Source organism: Nansenia antarctica, assembly GCF_963989245.1.
Source record: "Nansenia antarctica genome assembly, chromosome: 5".
Lineage (NCBI taxonomy): Eukaryota > Metazoa > Chordata > Actinopteri > Argentiniformes > Microstomatidae > Nansenia > Nansenia antarctica.
Window position 1 is genome coordinate 10,918,789 of NC_137690.1, and position 13,354 is coordinate 10,932,142.

Below are 13,354 nucleotides of genomic sequence, written 5' to 3' on the forward strand. Positions count from 1 at the left end.
GTTGGAGTTGCCTAGTATGATATCACTCAAAGATGCCCTTTTTCTGGCAGATGGCTTACTGAGGCGTTCAGGCCAGGAACTGGCAGTACAGTTTTCCATTTGTTTGTATGAATGAACTGAGGATGTGGGGACATTTTAAGAGGAGACCTGATTTTCCTTTTGTATTACAACAAGCAGGCGATGACTCCAATCAGTGTATCCTACATCCTATATTATAACAGTAAAGAGGCATCTGACTGCAGGTAGTGTTTGCAGCTGGCACCAATTATTAATTAATTATTTTCCTCTCCATAAAGGATTCAATGAAAATGTCCATCTGCACGCACGAGAACCGCAAGTCCCGGGTCAGCTCGGCCTCCATGAACATCTACCTGTTCCACAAGTCCTCTTATGCCGACAGCGTCCTCATGCACCTCAACTCCCTCCGGCAGCAGAGGCTCTTCACTGACGTCCTGCTGCACGCCGGGAGCCGCTCCTTCCCCTGCCACCGCGCCGTGCTGGCCGCCTGTAGCCGGTACTTCGAGGCCATGTTCAGCGGAGGGATGATGGAGAGCCAGGCCAGCGAGGTGGATTTCAGGGACTCCGTCCACCCCGAGGTGCTTGAGCTGTTACTGGACTATGCCTACTCGTCCCGCGTGGTCATCAATGAAGAGAACGCAGAGTCTCTCCTGGAGGCCGGGGACATGCTGGAGTTCCAGGACATCCGGGACGCCTGCGCGGAATTCCTGGAGAAGAACCTGCACCCGTCCAACTGTCTGGGGATGCTGCTGCTGTCGGACGCCCACCAGTGCACCAAGCTCTCCGAGCTCTCTTGGGGCATGTGCCTCAGCAACTTCCCCGCCATCTGCAAGACGGAGGACTTCTTACAACTGCCCAAAGACATGGCGGTCCAGCTTCTGTCTCACGAGGAGTTGGAGACGGATGACGAGAGACTGGTGTATGAGACTGCCCTCAACTGGGTCAACTACGACCTGGAGAGGCGGCATTGCCACCTGTCAGAGTTGCTGCGGACGGTCCGTCTGGCTCTGCTGCCCGCCATCTTCCTCATGGAGAACGTGTCCACCGAGGAGCTGATCAACGCCCAAGCCAAGAGCAAGGAGCTGGTGGACGAGGCCATCCGCTGCAAGCTGAGGATCCTGCAGAACGAAGGCGTGGTCAACAGCCCCCTCGCCCGGCCCAGGAAGACCAGCCACGCCCTTTTCCTGCTGGGAGGCTCGACCTTCATGTGTGACAAGCTCTACCTGGTGGACCAAAAGGCCAAGGAGATCATCCCCAAGGCTGACATCCCCAGCCCCAGGAAGGAGTTCAGCGCCTGTGCCATTGGCTGCAAGGTCTATGTCACCGGGGGAAGAGGCTCGGAGAACGGGGTTAGCAAAGATGTGTGGGTCTACGATACGTCCCAAGAGGAGTGGTCCAAGGCGGCGCCCATGATCATTGCCCGTTTCGGTCATTGCTCAGCTGAGCTTAAGCAATGTCTCTATGTGGTTGGCGGGCACACAGCCGGCACAGGCTGCCTCCCCGCCTCCCCCTCGGTGTCGCTCAAACAAGTAGAGAAGTATGACCCAGTCGTCAACAAGTGGGTCATGGTGGCGCCGCTTAGGGAAGGTGTCAGCAATGCAGCGGTAGTCAGCATCAAGCTCAAGCTCTTTGCCTTCGGGGGCACCAGTGTCACCCACGACAAGCTTCCCAAGGTGCAGTGCTACGACCCCCAGGAGAACCGCTGGACAGTGCCCGCCTCATGCCCACAGCCCTGGCGCTACACTGCTGCTGCCGTCCTCAACAACCAGATCTTTGTCATGGGCGGGGACACAGAGTTTTCTGCATGTTCGGCCTATAAATTCAGCAGCGATAGCTACCAGTGGACTAAAGTTGGCGACGTCACAGCCAAGCGTATGAGCTGTCAAGCAGTAGCCTCTGGAAATAAACTGTATGTGGTGGGGGGCTACTTTGGCACGCAGAGGTGCAAGACTCTGGACTGCTATGACCCCACAATTGACGCATGGAACACCATCACTACAGTGCCCTACTCACTCATCCCCACAGCGTTCGTCAGTACCTGTAAGCACCTCCAAGCCTAAGGACTCAGCATCAGTCTCAGGGTGAGTAGAGTCACCTCATAGCTGTCCTAACCTTTAACACTTCTCCAAATCTATCTATTATTTGTTTTTCATTCTAGATTGATATATCTTACCCAAAGTACCCCCCCGCCCCCCCCCATTCCAAATGAATGAGAATCATTGACAATGAACTATAAACAAGAGCCAATATAAAAAAGCTAACTAGGCCCATTTGAGTTCCTAAATTTCGTTGTTTGGTACCTGTACTGTAGCAATGACAAATAAAGTCCATTCCATTCCATTTGAAAAGCCACCTTATTAAGAATAACCACCAGACCAATCACCACTTAATCTTAGATCTTCATTACATCATTGGTATCACAAGGGTTACACTCATCAGTTTATAGACGGCAGCATCGGTGTGAACAGGAATGCTACACTGACCAGATGTTATGAGTCTGTAGGTAGAGTGGATGATAAGTGGTGGTGATTTGTGCTGGGCTCGTGAGCTATGCAGATTCCCTAGGTAGATGGGGGCTCAATTTGAAGTCGTTGGCGGTGGCCCCTATTGTTTATTGAAGTAGTTTTTTTTTTTTTAAAGGCTTGGGTGGGCTGAACCCCATGGGGGCTCAGTGTGTGTGTGTGTGTGTGGGGGGGGGGGGGGGGTTGCAGAGGGGTGGTGTCATAGTGCCTGATAGAAAGCAGAGCGGACTCGGAGTGGGGGTCTTTGTCCTAAAGGGAATGCCCCCTTTCTGGACAAGCCATTTCTCAGAGCCCCTAAGCACTGTGTGTGTATGTACAGGCCCTCTTTTGTTCAACCTGTTTGATTTGGACGGTGATAAAAACGGACATTGGCACTCAGGCAACCCTTTCAGTTTATTTGTCCATAAATTTTGATTGTCCTCTTTCTCATGAAAGAAGACTCAAGTAAAGTCGGCTTTCAAGAAACCGGTTTTCACTAAGCTGTTTGTCGGCTAATGCGATTCTTGACACTATCAGCTTTTGCTGCCAATATCTCGGTTTGAAGTACACACAAACTGTAGCCACATTTCACAAGTTATCCTAGAAGTGCTTTTATATAGCCTAGCCAAAAAAACAAACATTCTAAATCAAACGAGTGAGGGGGGAAACTGAAAACATATTGACTCTAATATTGTAATGAAAAAAGAAAGAAATTGGAATCCTCATTTTTATTATCATGCCTGACTGTATTGCTTTCCCCCCCACAATGAAACTTGATTTAGAATAGGCCATGGGAAGTCCATACATTGTCCGGAGGTTTTCCAGGCCTCAACGAAAACTCCATAGCGACCTGGTTTTCCTGTGGAATGTTGCCCACCTAGGTTGGGCAGTAAATCTCCGAGTAGTGAGCCTGTTGAGAGCGGTTATTAATGTGTTTAGAATGGCCCCTGAGTCACCGCTGAGGGTCCCCACCAACACTTTTATTACTACTCAACCAACCAGGAGAGCCGTGTCAAGGGAGGCTATGGGGAAGTCTCACCCTCTCTCTCTCTCTTTCTCCTTTTCTCTGCTGCACACTTACCCTCACTTTCAACCTCTCTTTCTGTCAGCTCACAGTCACTCCGTCTGCCACTGTCTGGGGAAAAGCTATTGACTTCACTATTATTGACTTCACTCTAACCTCCCCTGTTTTCTAACTACTCTGCCCCTCTCTCTGTATAACAAGTAGAGCAATGGTAGTTCAAGGCAAATGTATGTACACAGAAATTATACAGTTTGGGTTAGAACGATTAAAGGTAGACTCTGGGAAATTATTAAATCAATGGGAAAAGATCAGGGCAAAGCTACCATAGATCATTTCAAAGATCAACTCGCCGCATGCACCGACAACTAATGAGTGCCTACCATTGTTTACATTGTTACTTCCTCCAAATATAGGCGAACCAAATTGGTTCCTGTGACTTCCTGGTATAACGTCATATCCCAGAGTCTACATTTTAAGCTATTAGGCCTATATGAATTCAATTAAACATTTGAGACACATTGTTTGTATGATATGCCCTCATCTTGCTCATTTCTGTCATTATGAGAATTTGGTGAACTTGCCTGAACTGTCACAGAAGAATACCTGAGTATAAGTGCATACAGAAATCAATAACATTTGCCTGACCATTACTTTCCTCTGTCTCTTTAGGCAACACAAGATTAAGACTGTGAAGATGCAAGCATTGCTGTTCACTGGGAGAAAGACAGTGGCACTGTTCGTACTATTAAACATGAAGGACTGAAGACAGTTGGGCTGTTTCATTGGACCGGAGGGACCTGTGATGTTTACATGAAGGGTGGATCTCTTTCATAAGTACTTTTTGTTCCTAATTTGTATTTGTCTGTACAGACTGATATGCCTACGGTGACCTACGGGGAATTATTGAATCATAAGAGGCATAATCAACCTATGATCAAACTCATCCTTCTACGTTGTCAAGTGTTGTTAATGATCCCATTGTGTTGCCAAATGTAAGGGAAGACATCTCCTTGTGTTGAGACACATGCCTGGACATGTCAGGCCACTTCTCCTTGACTTAAGCGGTCATAAACGCTCATGGTCACAGACCAGCTAAAAACATGTGGCAACAGCGAGATACAGAAAATACACGTTGTTAGAGAGCATTCAAAAGCACATGTTGGAATGGACCAGTCAACTCAAGAGGAAGACACTCAGAAGGTCACTGTTCAGCATTGCTTTAGAATCCTCAGCAGGAGAAATAGGACTTTTTCATTGGGAAATAAATGACTTTTGCTTGATTATTTGTAAGCTTTGAGTAAAGCTTCTTGGTTCAAGATTGTATTGTGAAGTGAAAGGTGATTTTTTAAGTTATTATTCTCGCTGCTTGTATAATTTTTTTGTTGCCTTTTTCTACAGTATTTTGTGATTTTACTTTGTGTTTAAGTAATTGTTTGCACATTTATAACTCAAAACTGAGTTTTTTTCTCTACATATATTAAAAAGAGGCTTTGCCAAATTAAATAAACAACAGACAAAATCAAGTATTGTACAGAGCAGATAAAACAGTTTCTCAGCAGTTAGTCTTTCTTGTTGACATTACTCTCCAGCTTACTGCTGATTGACTGCCAGCAGAGGATACAAGGGCAATGGGATTTCACACAAATGTTACCCCAATGTTAGACTTACAGCTTGTCATTCATCCAAAAGAAGCCCACCATAAATGGGAAGCTGAAATATCAGTTATATAAAAAAAGAACAGACGATAAATTAAATGGTTTGTTAAAGTATTAAGAGTATGATGGTTCTGAAAGTAGCTACCTAACACAAATACTGACGCAGAGAGAATAGAAATGTCTAAAATGTGTAGAACAGGAAATAGTTGACTGGGCTCTTATGTTTATGTATGTTTCACTGTTCTGTGCCTCTGTTCTGTATCTTGTAGTGTGTTTCAGCTCACTCTCTCTCCTGAATCCCACCCTTACCCCATACATTCCTTCTCTGCACTAGGTTTATTAGTGGGATATGTTAGTAAAAGTGGCTTATATGAAACCTGCAACCTCATGAAGCCCTGCATTTAGACAGCCTTCGTTTTTACAAAAATTCTAGTAACCTTACCCAGTAAAGATGAAAATTGTGTTGATTTTATCTGTTAATGTCCAGTTGTTTTTGTTTTGTGTGTTGAGTGAAGTGGTATTTTTTTGACCCGGAAGAATTTTATCACTCATCACCCAACACTTTACAACTGCTGCTTTAGATAAGACGGTTCTACCCATTGGGTCAAAAGAGTTGCCAAAGCTACGCCAAACAAAAGGTTATCTGCCATTGAGATTTGACGAGTGGCTTTTTTTTCTGAGGTTGATTGGAGTCTTGGCGTACGATTGACATCTTGACACCTCTTGATTGACGATGTATATTATCCTGGTTTGCTTGGCTGGGTAATGATGTACTATATGTAAAAACATATCATTTGAGATGTATGCATTCCATTTTCTCTACTGGAAGTCAACATTGGTACAAGTGGATTATTATTTTTCACAGTGTGAAATTCATTGTTAATAAACATAAGAGTTTTTCCTCTTGACCATACACGTTTCAATGTAATTTCTTGTCTCTAGACAAATCGGGCTTGGGATAGGATTAGGCTATAGCTTCCATTCTCTCGTGCATTGTAACCTTTACGACCTGTTGTTTGATGTGACACATTGAATACATGCCCTTTTTGGGTGTAGACTTATCTCAGACAAAAGAAATACATATGGTCTCAAATCATTTTGAAACATTTTTGGTAGATAACTTTATAATCCTTTACACACATGAAGGCTTTCAATGTTAAACCTACTGACAGAGGCCACTTTGAGGTTTCTCACCTGTCCAGTACTGGCAATGACAGTCATGGGTAATCGCACCTCATAATTCCACAGAGGGTGAGTGTGTGTGCGCCTGCATGTTCACCTTCAAGAGCAAGTTAAACTGGCATTTCTACCTCACATACATCCACAAACTTGATGCTGCACCTTCTTTGGGAGGTGTATAGAAAAGCAGCTGAGAATATGACACAGAGCTTGAAATGCTACATCATCCCACACTTTGTTTCCTCTTATAGATAGGAGATTTTTTTCCCACGCGAATTGAGTGCCTGACTCATGCATAAACAAACAATGGGAGGAATGGTGGAATGTGAGTGAATGGCAGTGATAGGTTGATTTCTCAGTTGCTGTGCGAAAGGACACACGGTATCACCCACAAGTTTCAACTAGAGAAGAACAACAAAGAAAGAAGCCTTTATAATTACAGGAGATTGACACGCGTGGTATTTAGATATTTCTGCAGGACAACATTTGACATTACCATTAAATGCCAATGCACAGATGAGGATACAAGAGAGTCTACATTTAAAACAGATGTTATGTAAGAATATCACCCTCTGTCCTGGGGTTAGGATCATATCCTATTTGATGTGAGAGTACTGTAACATATCCCTATTGGATAGGTTTTGGTGCTATTATGATCCAGCTTTCGTCCTAATGAACTTCCAGATTAGAAGTGTAAAATTCCAAATTCCGTGGATAAGGTCACTACCCTGCTTTGCCAATATCAATGACTGTTCCAAGGATTCTGTGTTGTTATCAAGTGAATCAAAGCATTCCCTCTATTTAAAATGTGGGTAGTAGTAGCTACAAGGGATAAGGTACTTAAGGCTACAGGGAAGCCATGTGTAAGTTCTCATTCTAATGTCCTCTGAAACCCACATGGTTTACTCATAAGGTCCTCTCAAAGCCCACAGGGATGCTCATTGTTTGGACCAATGAATTTGTTCAGGAAGTGGAATTTCCTGCTTGCTTGGAATGCTAACAAGCTCCCCATAAGGCAGTTTGTTCCCTTTAACAACCTGGGGACTGCCAGGAGGCCTGTGACCAATTAGTATTTTTTTGTTGTCAGGCTGTATACAGAGAAAAATAAGTTAAACCAAGAAGATGTTTGGCCTTAAATGATGTTTTCCAAATGCACCACAAATAGGACCTCAGACGTAAGGATAAGAAAATGCTTTTGACCTGATGCTTGAATTTGGCATGGATGTGAGTGCTGATCCTAACCCCGAGGCAAGTTCTATGAATGATTTTGTTCAAATGCCCTGCGACTTAAATGGATGATGAGAAAAATGCTTGGTATGAAAATTACCTAGGCTGAATGTGTCTTGAGAGCAAAAGAAGTCATGAGAAATTACAATTGGTTGATGTATGACTCACGTAATGCATGACTGACATGACAAAAGCAAGCCAACAGAGTGTGTGTGGGGTGTGTGCGTGTGTGTGTGTGTGTGTGTGTGTGTGCGTGCGCGCGGGTGTGTGTTTGCTTGTTTTTGGTGTGTAACCGTGTGCACGGTTGTGAGGCATTCAGTGTGTGGAGTCAATGCCCACTCAGACCCTTTTAAGAGCCAATGAAAGCATGCCACACGAGCAGTCAATACAACTGTAATCTCCTTTGACTCAAAAACATCTGTCAATAACAATCAGTTTGGGTGCCAGAGGATAGAGGAGTGCTTATCTTGCTTATCGTGCATCACAAACAACTCTCACTGTCTATGCCAGGGTTATGAAAGGATTAGTGGATTTCTCTATGAGAGAGTGTCACACAAGACACCCATCGTATCAGCCTGCGCCACGCCTCACCGACTGAGCCCAATGACCTGGCCAGAGCAAAATATCCTGTGAAGGATATCCAGATGAGATACCATATCATTTCCAGATCTCTGTACGTGACCATAACAGTGTGTGTGTGTGTGTGTGTGTGTGTGTGTGTGTGTGAGTGTGTGTGTGCGTGTGTGTGTGTGTGTGTGTGTGTGCGCGCGCACGATTATCTGATCATCTGAGTGTGATAATGACAGAAATTGTTTGTCCCAGAACATTTGACTGAGAACCCATATTTTGTCCTCTAAAGAAAACATAACAGGTTTCCACCCTGAGGGAGGCTAGTGAGCCGAAACATCGGTGAGTGAATAAATGTCACAGCAGCCAGAGAGAAGAGTGGGCGACTTTCATTTTCATTACGTTTTGAGTTATGTTCTGTTTGTCACTTCTCGCCCATGGCTACAATCTTTATTCCTTTTATAGAACTCTAAGTTTACCATTTAAGTGTTACCTGGAAATATCAGTTGCATCAATGTGTGTAATAAATAGCAATAAGACATTCCAACAGAGTGAATAAGGACCTAGTTGTGATTTTCATCCTAGCACACATTAATAAATGCGAAATATTTTTTTTGCAGAAAGTGAAGGGGATTACCAAGAGTCCTAATTCATTGTTCTCTGAATAGACCTTCTGTTTTGTTACTAACTAGATTTATAGCTCTTCATAATTAAGGTAAACATAAAGACAAATACGTTATTTAATCGTTAATTATCCTTACATGATAATAATCCTTTCAATATAATGGTTAATGGTAGTGAAGTTCAGCAATGCAATGGCTGAGGTATAATACAAATAGTGGACACTTTGATAATGACTGTACTAATGGCCTGTGTGTGTGTGTGTGTGTGTGTGTGTGTGTGTGTGTGTGTGAGTGTGTGTGTGCGTGTGTGTGCGTGTGTGTGTGTGTGTGTGTGTGCGTGTGTGCGTGTGTGTGTGTGTGCGTGTGTGTGTGTGTGCGTGTGTGTGTGTGTGTGTGTGTGTGTGTGAGTGTGAGTGTGTGTGTGTGCGTGCATGCAATGGTATGTGTTTCCCTGGCAGAGCACTGGACCCTTCCCTCGGGTCCCACGACCACTGACCAGCTTAGCGCTTTGTGATCTGTTAGGGGCGTTAAGACGCTGGAGAGGCCCCTCGACCCCACGCCACACCAGAGGTCAGCCACCTCCCTCTTTCAAACCATTCAGGGGGCTGTAGTGGTCATTGGAGACCCTGTGGACCTGGGGAGATGAGCCCCAGTGACCCCTGCAGAGTCGGACGCTCTCAAAGCAGTGGTGGAAGATGGGGGTTGCACCATGGAGTGACCCCCATTTTTCGCCCTAACTTTAGGCTTTTAGAACAAATGTAGACAAAATTAGTTACTTTTGTAGCATACTATTTGTTTCCTTTGTGAGTGTATATGTTCATGTACTTTGTACCCAGTGCTTTTGCGTGAGATTCCATTGGGTATGTGTCTGTCCCACAGGAAAGTCCTCTGTTGGCTTTTTAGAGGCAGATTATTGTAAATGTTCACACACTACAACAGCCAACAGGATGTAGTTACAAGGTCAAATGGATATGAGCTAAATGGGTTTTGCCTGATCAGAATCAAACACATTTGGCGAAAAGACACTTTCTAATCAAATGTGTTTGATTTGGACAACAGCTACATGGTTTCATAATGAAATACCAAAAATACAGATACATAACTGACTTTGCTGCCATTTCGGACCATATTGATACTCATTAGCTCAATGCCAAGTTTGCATGTGGTTTTCAGTTTGCTGCAAGCTCCACTGCACCCACATCAGTGAGAAACTGAGCTAATTAGGCAGTAAGCGACCATATGGAGAGGAGAAGAGTTGAGGACACTCACTGGGTCTATAATTAGCTGGAAATCCAACAGCTGCTTTAACTTTCTGACTTTCTCTCACACCCTCCTAAAATGAGCATATTTGGTAGGAGATTCTTGTGGTAGACATTAAGAGTTGATTTGATAACTTATAACCTTTTTTATATTGGTAATGTTTCTTATCTAGACTGAACATTCTACCGCTCCTGATCCAGATGGATAATAGTAGCAGTCTGTATCATGAAAGGTAAATTGGTAACTGGCATAGTCCAGGGTCTGCCATTCCAGAGTGCAGGTTTAGTGACAGCATTGAGGTGTACATGTACTTACACAAAAATGCAAACACATTGATGAAAGAGATCCAGTCAGTGTAGTACAGTATACACTGTGTAAACACTTCCACTTCCACTTGAAGTGAGCATTAATCAACAATCAGTATACTCAACAACATGGCAATACTCTCCTTTTTCTTTTTACTGAACACCAATAGTGTCCAACAATGTGTTTCAGACAATTTAGTATTTGTAATAGAAGACATGCAGACAGAGATTAAAAAAAGAAGGCCAAAATCTTGTTCTCAAAAAACTGTCAAAACTGCTTCCTGTGTAAGATTAGTTTAGTCTGTCTCGCCTGTGTTTATCAGCATGTTGCTTTTTCTTCTTGCCCTCTTTTTCACCTTTCTTTTGTTTTCCTTTCCCCTCCTGTCCTGTACTGTCAGTCCTTCAAATAAAACACAGTATGTATTTAGTCTTCCAAAGTCACAGCAATACAAGTCTTTTCTGGAAAAACCTTGATCCGATTAGCAAAGCTGTTCGACAATAGTGCTATTGTGATGATGTGCGCTGGCAGCAGAGTTATTTTCAACAGTGTATTACAGTTTTGCTACCAGATGATTTTCTGCCTGGGCCAAGAACATGTCTTGCCAGGACTCGTTCACTACGTTTGTCATGTTCAAGGCTGCCCCCCCCCCTCCCCCCTGTGAAAAGCTCCTATTGTGTTAGCGACAGTATGGGCATAAGTTGTCCGACCACACAGTCAGTGGTACAACACACATCACATCATAACATATAACAATCAGGAGGATTAGCCAAACACTGGTGTGTCCTAGCATGGGTACATCACAGAGGGCCTACACCATAAGGGTCACATCACAGCGTCAACTCCAGTAAGGTGTGTCATTCTCACCAATGCTTCTCTGCTGCCTCTCAGAATATGACCCTTAACCATGCTTGACTCCCCTTTTTTTTGTCAAACGAAATTGCTATTTAAACGATTTCCTCAAAAAGGTGTCCCCTTTTGCTCCATTTCTTTTCCTCTCCTCTACAGTAAGATTTACTAATTACCGTTAATTCATTGGGGATCATTGAAAGGCTAGGCACGTAATTGAAAAGGATTACATGAGTGGCATCAGTGGCACTCATGCTCTCATTGACCCTTGACCACACTGATTAACCAGGCCTTCAGAAAGACCTACCTGTCCCATTCAGTGAGCACTCACCGGAGAGTATGTTCTAAACGTTCTCAAACCTTCCACCTTTCAAAAAGTTGCCCCTCAAGATGTTGCCACACAACCATAGAACTTAGAAGATGAAAATTGGGTTTTCACCTTTTCAGTTTCAGTAAGGTTGACTGCAGGGAACTGGTGTAGTGTAGTGTGTAGTGTATATGCCTTTTACTGCCTGCCTGCCTGTGCCTATGTCCACTCTAATACTAGGTTCTACTGTTACTCATTGCACTTTACTCATTCTTCCCCCATTTCTAGTGTTCCAAAAAACATTTCCACAACCAACGTCAGCCTTCTTTCATTCACGTCTTTCTTAAGCATAACAGAACTCTTTGTTCAAATCATAAACCTGCAATGGTTCCATCGTTCAAAAGCACAAAGTCAAGCTGCTAGGCTGAATGGAAACTTGCCACCAAACTCCCTGTCCTGCTGGTCTTTGGCACAGTGCAGGTATCCTATCCCATTGTGTGGGATCCAGTTCTTAGCAGAGGCTCTGCCAATGGCTCTGTTATTGATTAAAGCAGACAAGTCCGGATATACAGAACAGCGGAAAAAGGAACATGTCTGTCTTTCATGATGAAACAATTTACAGTGTGCTTGTTACAGTAAATCTATTGTATAGCTTGTCGTTTCAGTTGTTGTTTGGGGAGCTCTGAATCACATTGTTACACACAAAAAAAGGACGATAAGAAAATGCAACAATTATCACTAGAACTTCATTACTATAAGGAATCCTGATATATCTGACAAAGTCTGTATGGTGTGTGTATGAATGGTGCTTGGGAGTTTGCATTCTCCTTTGTCTTGAATGCAACAACCATATTTTAACCAGCTTACATTCTCTTTGTGTAGGAGGATGCCTAATTTAAATGTTTGAGCCCAGGTTATCGGTCTAAACAAGAGCCCTATAGGAGGTCTCACTACCCCACTGTCATCCCCTCCGGAGAAATTGTTATGCTAATTTAGCCTGGAGAAACAGTCTATCCCTCCTCTTAAGATAGAGGGATGAGAATGAGAGGAGGGATCCTGTGACTGACTGTATACCTCCAGAGTCATCCTGAGCTGTTGAAAGTGTAAAAGTCATTTCTCCATTCCTCTTTTTTATTCCCCCACCAGATTCCCTCTTGTAGGCTCAACTCCATGGATGGACCATGGGTAACACTGGCTGTGGAGGAGTAAAAGTGGGGCTCAACTTCAAACGCCATGTTGGTGCTTTTTAAAAGGTAATTCTTCCTCTGTCATTGAGAAAATGAACAGATAATTCTGTGACTTCACGTAAACTCTGGCTACAGTGCATTGCTAGCTAACCGAGAGATGAGATCACTCGCCTTGTCATTCATAACCTTGTGATATCTCTATGTCAGACTAAAACCTATAAAACAGTTACAAATAAATCACCTGCTGTCCTAAACCTTAATTTCCTGTGGTCGTGATGCAGAGGGGTTTATACATTAGCAGAGCTTCTAGCCGTTGTAGATCTCTTTGATGGATTTCCCCCCCGGTTTATAGAAGCCCCCCTCAGTGGGGTAGGAAGAGGGATGTGGGCTCCACGTGAGAATGGAAGCCATTAAACGCACAATTACTCTTTTTATCGCCCATGGCGACAGCTGACTTCCTGTACCATTGGTCCATGTGATATCCAATGGTGTCGGTTGCTGTCACACCCTCATTTAAACCCTAGCTAATGGTGCAGAGAGTATTAGTGTCTCTTCCCCTTTAGTGTCCGATGAGTTATTTCATGTGGCAGACAAGAAATAGGTCACGTCCTTTTGGTCCTCAAACACTTTCATGGTTAGCGAACTTCCCCTTCC

The 13,354-nt window shown here is 43.9% G+C and overlaps 1 protein-coding gene across 1 annotated transcript; it reads left to right on the top strand.

Moving 5' to 3' along the window:
- Window positions 1-302: 302 nt before the first annotated feature.
- Window positions 303-4,341, top strand: LOC308157085 (ectoderm-neural cortex protein 1-like; the record flags this gene model as incomplete). The annotated part of the gene is made up of 2 exons (XM_080530564.1): window positions 303-2,099; window positions 4,213-4,341. One exon carries the CDS (start codon window positions 303-305, stop codon window positions 2,076-2,078), a length of 1,776 nt encoding a protein of 591 aa, XP_080386690.1. The 3' UTR covers window positions 2,079-2,099; window positions 4,213-4,341.
- Window positions 4,342-13,354: the final 9,013 nt, after the last annotated feature.